The sequence below is a fragment of the Vicugna pacos genome, chromosome 10 (genome assembly GCF_048564905.1).
Source record: "Vicugna pacos chromosome 10, VicPac4, whole genome shotgun sequence".
NCBI lineage: Eukaryota > Metazoa > Chordata > Mammalia > Artiodactyla > Camelidae > Vicugna > Vicugna pacos.
In genome coordinates, this window is record NC_132996.1 from 36,846,444 (window position 1) to 36,858,637 (window position 12,194).

General features: G+C 33.6%; 1 protein-coding gene across 2 annotated transcripts in view; it reads right to left on the reverse strand.

Moving 5' to 3' along the window:
- COPB1 (COPI coat complex subunit beta 1) overlaps positions 1 to 12,194 on the reverse strand; it is a 45,330-nt gene that overhangs the window by 14,209 nt on the left and 18,927 nt on the right. For both annotated transcript variants that reach the window (XM_072969557.1, XM_031681170.2), the window contains exons 7-14: positions 11,382 to 11,519; positions 9,450 to 9,569; positions 7,949 to 8,056; positions 7,719 to 7,865; positions 6,831 to 6,976; positions 5,418 to 5,514; positions 4,134 to 4,294; positions 3,152 to 3,272 (exon numbers count right to left, since the gene is read on the reverse strand). In XM_072969557.1, the coding sequence (XP_072825658.1) occupies positions 3,152 to 3,272; positions 4,134 to 4,294; positions 5,418 to 5,514; positions 6,831 to 6,976; positions 7,719 to 7,865; positions 7,949 to 8,056; positions 9,450 to 9,569; positions 11,382 to 11,519 (1,038 nt within the window). The remainder of the gene's footprint in view (positions 1 to 3,151; positions 3,273 to 4,133; positions 4,295 to 5,417; positions 5,515 to 6,830; positions 6,977 to 7,718; positions 7,866 to 7,948; positions 8,057 to 9,449; positions 9,570 to 11,381; positions 11,520 to 12,194) is intronic.

Sequence of the window (12,194 nt, forward strand, 5' to 3'; positions counted from 1 at the left end):
TGGACCAGCCCCTTGGTTTTCTATATTGTTTCCCATCATGACTTTTTTAAAGAGCCCAGGCCAGTTGTTATTCAGAATGTCCCCTACTTTTAGTTAGAATACAGGATAGGTGATGTTTTGTATACCTTATTATATTACATTAGGAGGCACATAATGTCAAGTTGTTCCATTAGTGTTGATGCTAAGCAGGATCACTTGTATCTTAATCCTTATTGTGCACCGATCATTTCACTCTCTGTGCAAATACCTTCAGTAACTTCCTACAGCCTTCATGTTGAAGTCTGTATCACTTAGCCTGCTAGTCAAAGTCTTCCACCAGTGAATTCAACTTACTTTTTCAGTCTTATGTAGCATTAGCTTGACACATGCTCTATGTCCTTGTCAAACTGTCTTTAGCTAAGTACTGATCAGCACACATGCATGAAAAAGAAGCCTGAGAAAGAACCACAGGAGAATAAATATAATAATCCTTTGAGCTGAGGTCTCCAGGAGAGGAAGGAAGAGGGGACAGAAAAAAACAGCTGAAGAAATAATGGTCAAAATTTTCCCAAATTTGATGAAAACTACAAACTCACATATCCAAGAAGCTCAATGAACCATGAGCAAAGGAAACAAAGAAAACCACACCAAAGCATATCCTAATCAAATTACTGAAACCTGACATTACAGTGTTAAGGAGAAAATCCAAAACCAGCCAAGAGAAAACAGGACACATTCCACACAGAGGGACAAGAGTTACACTTTGACAGTACTACAAGCCAGAAGATAATGAAGCAACATCCTTATAGTACTAAAAGAAAAAAAAAATTGTCAACCTAAAATTCTATATTTGCAAAGATATCTTTCAAAAGCAAAGAAGAAATAAAGACTGTTTCACATAAACAAAAACCAACAGAATTAACTGCCAACAGCTCCGCACGATAAAGAAAAGTTAAAGCAAATTCTTTAGGCAAAAGGTATATGATACCACAGAGAAACTAAGATCTACACAAAGAAATGAAGAGTGCTGGAAAAGGCATAAATGAAGGAGAGCCAATGTGGTGATCAACAACCAAACTTCCTTTTGCCTTGTACCAAATGTGGTAAACTTTCTGAACCAAAAACCTGGCTGTCTTAAGCAGGTATCAACAAATGCTCTCCCTACTTGCAGAACTGAGACACAAAATGTTGGGGATTTTTTAAAAGCATAATTTAAAGAACAGACAAGACCAGAATAAACAAATAATGGCCCACAGAGAGTTACGAAGTATATTACTTTAAAATAAATCAATAAAAAAGAGACAATATACCTTGTAATTTACTTGGCCCTCTAAATCTCATTTACGGCTCTTTATATTATGGAAGTTAAAAAAAATCCTTTAAAAGTCTCAAGTCTAAGATGAAAATGTCTAGTTATACGGAAGTTTGAGTAAATGAAGGAATCTAATGGACTATTATGCAGCTATTAAACACTATTATGATTAGGAAGGGTTTAGAATAACATGGGAAAACGTTATAGTGTTAAGTGAAACTTCAGTACTGTAAAACACAAAATGATCACTACTAGGGAAAAGTGTTTCAGAAATAAAAGCCATAATAAATCCTTTCTGAGGAAGGATTTTATTAATATATCTGGTAATTTAATTCTACCTTTTGATGTTTCTACCTATTCTGTCTCCACCACAAGATTAACAAGATTTGTACTTTAGTGCTTTAACCATGAGTGATTTTTTTCTCCTTAATTTTTATTACATCACTCCTCATTTTAGCAATGTGAAAAACATATGAACAAAAATAAAATAAAAATATTCACAATTCTACCAGAGAGTTTTTTTTTTAAATGAAAGTAAAGATTTTTCAAGGCAAATGAAAGCTGAGAGAATTCATCCTCAGCAGACCTGCATTATAAGAATGATCAAGTTCTTCAGGCAGAAAAGAAAATCAGATAGAAATCTGAATTTACACAAAGGAATGAGAAACAACATAAATGGTAAATATGTGGGTAAATATATCTGTATTTCTCATTAAAAAGATCTTTAAAAGAAAGTGACTATAACGGATAAACAAAAATAGAATATTATAGTTAAAAAAATAATTCTGACAGTGCTACATAGGAATGAACCTTGAAGACATTATGCTACGTGAAATAAGCCAGTCACAAAAGGACAAATATTATAGGCTTCCACTTAGAGAAGGCATACGGAATAGGCAAATTTATAGAGGCAGAAACGAAGACTGGTGGTTTCCAGGGGCTGGGTGAGGGAGTATGGGGAGTTACTGTTTACTGGGTACAGTTTCAGTTTAGGATGATGAAAAAGTTCTGGAGATGGATAGTGGTAATGGCTGCACAACAATTTGAATGTACTTAATGACACTGAACTATACACCTAAAAAGGGTTAAAATGGTAAATTTTATGTTACACATATTTTACCACGAAGAAAAATATGAAAAAAAAAAAAGGCACCCAGGAAGGTAGGAACGCAATTGAACTCTGCCTTGTTCCCAACTCTCAACTTTTTACAACTGGCTAAGTATGTCCCCTCCCTCCCTGAGTCCAGACACTACATAAATAAGAAAAGGGGAGAAAATGGTGCATATATATAAGATAATTAACTATTTAAGGCAAAAATAATAATGATGTATCACAGGGTTGATAACATGACATGTAGAAATATAATGTAGGACAACACACAAAGGATGGTAATGGGGTAGGGTGGAATGAAAGTACATTATTATAAATGAGCATATAGTCAGAATGGTCAGAAGCTTTGATGAGGTATAAACTGCAGAAATGGGAATACATTTCAGAGGCATTTCTGGTATAAAACAGACAATGACTGACAGGATGAAGATGCTGGAGTGGGAGAGGCCTTTCCTGCACAGGGCCTTGACTTATCCCAGTAAACAGAAATTGCTTCATAAACTCTTGTATCTCTTCCATTGAACTAATTACAAGGTATTGTTATTGTATTACTCTGTCAATTTTACAATCATTACATTATATATATATACATATATTACACTATATTGCTGTGTACATTTCCACCATTAAATCATACGCTTTTTCATTACAGGAACTTCAGCATTCACTTTTGAGTCCCTCACTGTTCAATGCATATATCAGGCACTCAATATTCATTTATTGGGTGAATGTAGAATAAATGACCTTACATTTTGCTTTTTCTTCTCCTGAACCAAAGCTACGTAGCGCAAGGCAATCTTGGTCAGAGTTGTGGCAAGGGAGGCAGCAACAAAGAAATCTCCATCCAGAAGGAATCCTCTCAGGGGAGGTCTGCAAAGCCAAGGAAAATGAAAACCACCAATTTCCTAAGCAGCATGTAGCTTTTGTACAAATGACTCAAGTAAGCCTATTTAATACTCTCACTGCCACCCTTCAGTGATAAGGATCTCAAAATTAGTTCCCTCTTTAGCTTGCAGAATGAAAAAGGGTTAAAAAAAATGGCTTTAAAAAATCTATCTTCAAATAATACAAGAGCTAACTGAATAGAAAAGAAAAAAATGGTTTCATATGAAAACCAATGAGCTACATTGAAATCTAGTGTTTCTATTTATTTATTCTGTCCCCTTTGGGTAAGTCGCAAACCTCTGTAAGCCTCAAATTCCTCTTCTATAAAATGGGGAAAATAGTATACTCTATCTCAACAGCATATTGCCAAAAACTATATAAGATAAACTATTTAGCACAATGCCTAGCACATAGTAACTAACCATTAAAATCTTTCATCATCTTCTCTATAAAATTGGAGAGCAAAATAAGGAAGAAAACATCAAAATTTTATTTCATCAATTAGAAGTGGAAAATCTTCAAAATATGTTTTCCAAACGCTAACAGGCAACAAAATTCAAATACCAGTTACCTTCACTTAGCATTTTCCACGTGAGTAAAATATTTTTAGTTTAAACAGAACAGTTATTTCGATGAGAACAGTTATAAGGAGCAGAGGATTAAAACCATGCACACAATTTCTGGGAGAAAGAACTTAAACATTGTTCTCCTTTCAAGTATCTTAAATGGCAAAGATTTCCATTTTGGTCAAAAGAGCAAACGAATCAGAAATCATTTGACTGTTTTATACATAGGTGTAATAATAAAAGAAACATAGCTTGGTAGGTCACAAGTGCTGCAAATTACCTTTCTTCCTCTTTCTTGGTGGGCCTAGAACTGCTAAGAGCACTCTGAGTTGCATAGGTGCCCATCTCAGTTACCAATTTCTGAACTGGCCCCACAGTTATTTCTTCTTCAGGTTTTAATTCACCAGCTTCTTTTTTAATTTCTGACTCTACAATTGGGATCTAAAAATCCATCAGAAACATCAATTTAGTAATAATATCAATAGCAAGCAAAACATATTTTAATATTCAATCATTTCTATAGAGAAGGCATTCCCCCAATGGGATTTTTGCAACTTGGGACTCTGCTTTCAATTTTCTTTCCTTCCCAGGATAATGTAGTGAGAATAACAGAGGTTTTGAAGTTGCATGCCACTTACTAGTTGTATGGTTCTGGGCAAATTAATTTAGTTACTTTGACCCTCAGTTTCTTAATCTCCTAAACTGAAATCTTAATTCTTTCCACACAAGTTACTTAATAGGAAAATGCTTAGGACAGTGACTAACACTAAGCAGTTACTCACTAAAGCTTATTCCTCTTCTTTGTCCCTTCCCTTGAAATACTAACTCAAAACAGCACCCATTCTTCTATAAAATGAAATAAATTTGACTTGTTTGTACCTTATAATTTCATCAACTACTCCTTTTTTACACCATATGGGTACTTTGTACTTATTCCTCAGTACCACTCTACCATGTAACTTAAGAGCTCTAAGAGTCTTCACCTATCATTACTAAGAGTCATCATCTATCAATTCCTTTATTTTATACATGAAGAACCTGATGTCCATTCAGGTTAAGGAACTTATATCCAAGATTCCAGAGCAAATTACTGGAAGAAGCAAGACTGGAACCCAGTTTTCCTAACAAACACTGTTCTTTCTATTCTACCATATGATCTTTTGGATGAGGAAATACTGTCAGTTTTAGTACATAAATACATATTCTAAGTTAGCCCTGTTCTTATAATATATGCACTCTTTTTCCCTAACACAAAGGATAAAGCAGAGTTTTATAAGTCTTTTTCTTTTTTTTTAAACACAGAATCTTTTGTTCAAACAAAATCTTACCCAGAAAGGTAAATAATACAGAAAAAAGAACAGGTGTTATTGCTCAATGCAGGGGAGGGCAACTTCCCTAATTTTCCATTGCCCACAGGCTTAATTATCTGGGTAATTAAAATTTTTTGTGTTCTTTAGCCCAAGCACAACTAAATAAAAACACAAAAGCAAATCATCGCATAAAAGTCAGATTTACTAAAGTAAAAATCACCGTATAAAATAGCATTTACTAAAGAATAACATACCTCCCCAAGGGACCTGCGAACCTCAGTCATCACACTTTGAATGTCTTCCTTGGTACTACAGTATTCTCCCAGGATCCATAACGCGCCTCGGTAAATCCTAAGGCAAGAATACAAGCTGTTTTTGTTTTTCTTTTTTTGCATTCTTTTTTATTGAGATATAGTCAATTTTTACAATATTGTCAATTTCTGATGTATGGAGTCATACATATACAGTATACTTGTTTTCATATTCCTTTTCAAGAATACAAGTTCTGAAATACATTCTGCCAATAAATTTTGAGGCAGAGATCTTTCTATGTGAATTTAAGCTTATGTAAGAAAACAAGATTCTGCAGTTCTAAGGGACTATGGATGAAATACTAAGAAAGAATATAACAGAGACACTAAGTTTCTTTGATTCTCTCCAGATATCACAAGGATTTAAAGAAAAATAAGTATTCTTAGCCATCAGTTTTAGGAACATTCTACAACTGGTAAACCGAGTGGTAAAAATAAAACAACAAAATGCTTCCCAGAAAGGTGTTACCTTCCATTTAGGTCAAAGTTTAAGGTAAATTTGATTTTTATCACTTACCACTATGAAAAAGGTATTATTTTAGTATAAAAAGTAATTCACTGAAAAGAGGCAAGATGCTCAACAGAACAATAAACAAGGAAGGAGTGCAAAGGATCAGTAACAAAAAAACCAAAAACATAAAGCAAGCAACAATTCTCTATTTTAAAATGTTAAACTTAATAAAGTCTTCAGTGATCTTTTCTCTGATACTTTCATTAAATTTATTCAAAAAAAATTCTAGAAACTGAAGCTTTAAGAGATTATAGCTGCCAAAAGCTAAACTTTGATTTTTTCTTCCAAAAAGGAAGCAAATCTTTCTCACTTTCATAAATATCAGTAATTTTCATGTCATAAAACCAATTTTGTAGTCCCTTCTTTTCTATATAGGCAGACATAATACAAGTCTATTATGAGTCTATCAGATGATTTAAATGAAGCAAAACTTGGATGCAACAGTCCTTTATGACTAACAAAGACTATCTGGAAGGAAACACGTAACTCAGATTTACGTTGCACTTTCAATCCTGCACCTCAGTAAATAATAAAGACATCCCAAAAGCCGTACCTTTTAAAAATATCTCCCTTATTCACTGTAGGATTCATAGTGTTTTAGAGGAAATAAGCCTAGCTAAATCACACCCACCAAAATTTTTTTTTTTTTTGCCCAAAGATTATGGGTTAACTGAGGGTGACAGTGGAGGTGACATGATGTTTACTGATATGTTTAGTTTGTCTTATTTTGGCTTGACTGTCTTGAGTCATCTCTCCTTCTTTACGTTTTCTATCAACTGACCCTTAAAGACAGAAATTGGTAAAATGCTTACTTGACTTTACATTTAAACAGATTTTAAACGTACTTTACAGATTTGATAGCATGAAAGACTTCAAGCATCTTCTCAACAATAAGCATTCTCAGGTTATCAAAGCGCTGAATGGCTTCGCGAACAAACTCCAAGACATCAGCAGCTGCTGCTTCATTACTGTCACTGAGAAATTCCATTAACTAAAAGAAAAAAAGATAACAATTACATATTTTCAGAAAGGAAATTATCTAAGGTTTAATAAGTACATTAAACAAGTTTACAAAGAATGTAATCAATACTTTTCAAATACGTAACAAAATGTAAGCTGAGAGACAAGTACCATTATGTAAACAAAGTCATGATGGCTTTTCAGTTTATGTGCAGTGAAGTTTATTACAAAACACATGATAAAACAGAGGCTGGAAATCCACAATTCAAAATAAATTAACTGTATACACCTAAGTTGCAACTAAAAGTAAGATCTTTTTTGAGAACATTCAGAGCTTAAAGGTAAAATTTCAAATTACCACAACATACCTCATTTATCTAGCAATGACAGAAAGCAAAATATTCTAAGTAGGTTAATTTTTTCCTATAACTAAATCCTTCAATGTTTAAGATGTAAAACTATTTTAAAGAAATACTTATTTGCCATACTGAATGACCTATATACAGAGTAAAGGTAAAGGTAATTTTACTTTAGGTAATTGTAATAAATGTTAATTATAATAATATACAGAGGTATTTTTGCCTCTATGTTTTTGTTTGTTTATTTTTTTGGTAAAGATGTAAGAGAAAGAAGTCAGAGCCCTTATCCTTCTGGGCTTAAGGACTCACTGACTCCAGACAGTTGAGATTTCCAGAGTTTAACTGTTGAATAACCAGAATTTTTGGGGGGGTGTAGGGGTGGATTTCAGAATTAAGATCATCAAAATTACATACCACAGGAATAACATTTGCAGCCATATCTGGAAATCGAACAGAACAGGAATGCAGTGTTCGCACAAGGAGTTGTCTATATTTGTCAGTATCTTCATGCTCTGACACATTATTTGTTTTAATCACTTCCTTCTTCAGGACAATAACCAGCTATAGAACAAATTAAAAGTAAGTGAGAATTACATCATGGTTGGCTTGACAGCTTACAAAGTGCTCTCAGAGTTTTGTTTTACCTCTTCAACATTCCTAGAAGAGACAAGATCCAGTGCTAACTGCAGAGTTTTCTTGCGTACTTCTAAGTCTGGTGTGCTCAGTACTCTTAGGATGTCCATAACCAGATCCTGGAAAAAAGAAAAAAATTACATTAGTATTTCTGGTCACAAGAAGAAAATCTTAACTGTGGAATGGACGGTTCTGTCGATCACAACCTTAATTCTTTGATTAATAATAAAATCACTATTGGTGGAAGAACCAGATAATTTGGGTCTCCTTGGTGTAATAAAATATGAAGTCTATATCACTTATGATGCATTCAAACTAAAAATGTTTACTTTGACACTATCAAGCTTTAGCTTAAACTTACAGTTTGTAGGAAATACAAAAGTCAGAGGAACAAGCTAAATGACACCACAAAAAAGGAACCAGACACATCCAGAAGCAGATCAAGTAATTGGTTTGGTCTCAAACAAGTCAGAGCCATGAAAAAAATACACTGCTCAAATTAAGAGGTTTAACGAACCATGCATCACAATCACATACATTATAACCAGAAATGCTGTAAAGTCATGAATTGGACAAACCAAACAAAAAGGGCATTTTGGAGACATTTAGGAAAATTGGATAATAGTAAGAAATTATTAACAGACTTGTTAAGTATGATAATATTATTTTGGCTCTGCAGGAAACTAATATTTTAAAGATGCATACTTAAAGAAAATCCATGGCAAGTATTTTTAAATATAGCAAAACAAATTATTTTACTTCTTTAAGATTTTCTATTTTTTAAAGATTTCTCTGATAAAAATGTTCTAAAGATTTTAAGAATGAACTCCTGTGTAAACTTCACTTATGCTCACCAGTTGTTAATATTTTACCACGTTTGCTTTATCATACACTCTCTACTCCTAAATGTTTTAGTGTATGTCTCTCAGTAATAAGAAACATTTCCTATATAACCACAGTAAAACTATCAAATTCAGAGAACTTAACACTGATAACAATACTACTAATACAGAGTCTATATTCACATTTCTCCAATTGTTCCAATAATGTCCTTTTAGCAAAATTTTTGTTGTAATTCTGATCCAGGATCAGCACTGAATTTAGCTATCATGGGGCTTTATTTACAACAATCATTATTCTCATAGATTAAATAGGTATGCTGATAATTTTCTAGAATTTAATCATCTTTTATTCTCAGTTGGTATAATTATTTTTCAAGAAATGTAAATTATATTTAAATTAAAACAAATATATCTCTATTGCTAAGAACACCAAACGCAATACAAATAAAAAAGATAAAAGATAACATATTAATTCCTGTTATAAATATTTTTTATAACAAAGACAATACCTGAAAAGGCTATAGTGCTTCAAGAGTTATCCCTCAGTTGACCAAAATTTAAACTGCCCAGTTTCCCGAGCACTTACGCTAACCAAGATGATAAGGCTTTGGAATCATCTCAACTTGGAAAAGATTTTATTTAGGATTTCTTTCTTTCAGGTAACATTTACCTGTAGTACTCGCTCATGAGCAGGATGTTCCTTTAATTCTATCAATCGATCCAGAACTATGAGCTTTACATTGTTGTCACTCTCCTTAATAATTAAATCAATGTAACACTGAGCGGCAGCCTATATAACAAAAGAAACAGGTTTTAAGAACACATTCACCTATCTTAAATATAGAATCTGAAAATAAGAAAAAAAAGCCCCCAAGCACCCAAAATAGATTCACTACTCCTACACTAAAAGTTTATGCATTTTTCTCAGAGCAATGTGTCTATTTCTTAAGTTCTAACAAATTACATTATTTTTTCAAGGTTACAAAAAATTACAAGTATTACAAATTAAAAGGGTGAAAAGAGCTGTTACAGGCAGAAATACTTATTAACAGCCAAAAATTAAGGGTTGAACCTAAGGAACAAGGCAGAAATAAGCAGATAGGGAATCCCAAACAGTTACAGCTATTGAGCATCTTTTAGTTTAGGTGCAAACTGTAACACACCCACATTACAGCACAGAAAAATCAAGACTATAAAGATGACCTTGAGTCATTAAAAGCAGAGGACAAAGGAACAAACCTGAAAAGAGCTCCCAATGAACAAAGCTGAAACAATTTGATCAACAAAATAAATAACAATATTGGATTATAACCCATAGAATAAAATATCCATACTGACATAAAGAAAGAAGGAAAGGAAGAAAAGAGGGAAAAGGAGAGACGTAGGGAGGGAAGACGGGGGGAAGAAGGGACAGCTCTTCCTTGTGGAAAAACTCCAAATAATAAATGTAGACTGACAAAAACAGAAAATCACCGTTAGAATACCACAGTAATAACTGCTGTAGGGGAGAGCCACTGAGAGATGCTAACTCAACACTGGTGAAATCTGGCAGACACCACCTTAATCAAATGAGCAAGGTTAACATCACCAATAACAAGATATATCAACATCATGTACTCCTTGATATGATACACTGAGATGGGTGCATCACTTCTGTGGTATTTTCCCCCAAAACGCAAACCTTAATATAATTAGGAGATAACACCAGACAAATAAAAATTGGGTGGTATTTTATAAACTGACCCAGTACTCTTCAAACATGTCAATGTCATGAAAAACAAGGAAAGGCTGAGGAACTCTCACAGACTGGAGGATACTAACATACGACAACTAAGTGTTACATGGCATCCTACGTTATATCCTGGGACAGAAAATGAGTATTGGTGGGGAAACTGGTGAAATCCAAATAAAGTGTATTCAAATAACATTGTTCCAAAGATAATTTCTTGTTTTGACAACCATACAAGTGTCATGCAAGACACGAATATTATGGGAAGCTGAGTGAAGGGTAATGGGAACTTGGTCCTATTTTTGCAATTTTTCTGTTAAGTCTAAAATTATTTCAAAATAAAAAGTTAAAAAATAATTTTTAAAGTATTGGTGGCTAAAGCAGTATACATTCCTATTTATACAATCTGGATTTCTACAACAATTCATTCTCTGAATACAGGAGGGGTTCCTTACATAGTCTTGACAGAGTAAATGAAAAAAGAGAAATATTCCATTGCTGGAAATATTCACTGGAACCTTTTTAGGATCCATCATTTAGGATCTAGCATCCATTTTCGCATATCCAGTTTTTAATGTAATTAAAGTATGGGGAGAGTTCTTCAAAATACCAGTATCATTCTCCAGAAATTAAAAATATTGCTATTCTCTCTCTGTCTCTCTTACTCTCTACATATATAAGTATGGAAGTAGGAAGGAAGCAAGAAGGAAAGTCAGACTATGTAAGGAATCAAGTAATTTTCTAAAATTTGTAGTTGTTATTTCTATACCATGTAATGCCACATAACCAACAGTAAATTGCAATGTCACTAAATCCTAAGTGATAAAACTGTGTATCTATCATCTAACTGATATCAAAAGAAACAAGCAGTACCTTGATTGCAGTAGGTGCACTAGAGAGTGTCACTAGTGTTCCAGCGGCTTCATATTTTACAGCAGGGCTAGATGACTGTAGTAAATTATAGATGCAGCGGATGAAACGAGCCCTTTCTGATGGATTAGCATGACAGACCTGGGGAAGAAAACATTTAGGTTTCAACTGACTTCAGGGACATCTGCTTTTAAATAGATTTTTTAAAACAGGTGTCAGCTTATGGGATGCTAGTTTTCTTAATTTAAAAGCTAAGAATAGTCTGATAAGGACGTCTGCAGATGCCGACCAATACAGGATAAGACATGACACACACTGGTAATTTCAGAAAAAAAGAGGTTTTACTTCAAATAACTATTAGTTACTCATTCACTTATTCATTCAGTAATGACTTGTACAAAAAAATTTCAGATGGCTTATAATTAAAGATATGCATACTATACACAAGTAAAATAGAAAAAGAAAACGTACAATAACAAAAGCAAGGACAACACATTAACCAAGTATACTAACACAGATACTGTGATAGGATATTAAATTTGGTCCTACATTTTTATTCTGGATGTCATGTCAAAAAGAGAAATATGATGGATCATACAAATCTCAATAAATGATAAAAGAAAAATACCAGTTCTCAAAGCTAGAAAGATGACCTCTGAGAAGAGGCAAGATGGCGGAGTAGAAGGACGCTTGTAAGTCACCCTCTCCCACAAATACACCAAGACCCACATCTACAGACCCACTCAGCCAACCAGAGCACCTGTGGAACTCCGACGGAACATCGCCCTCTTCAAAAGATAAAGACGCCAAAAATCT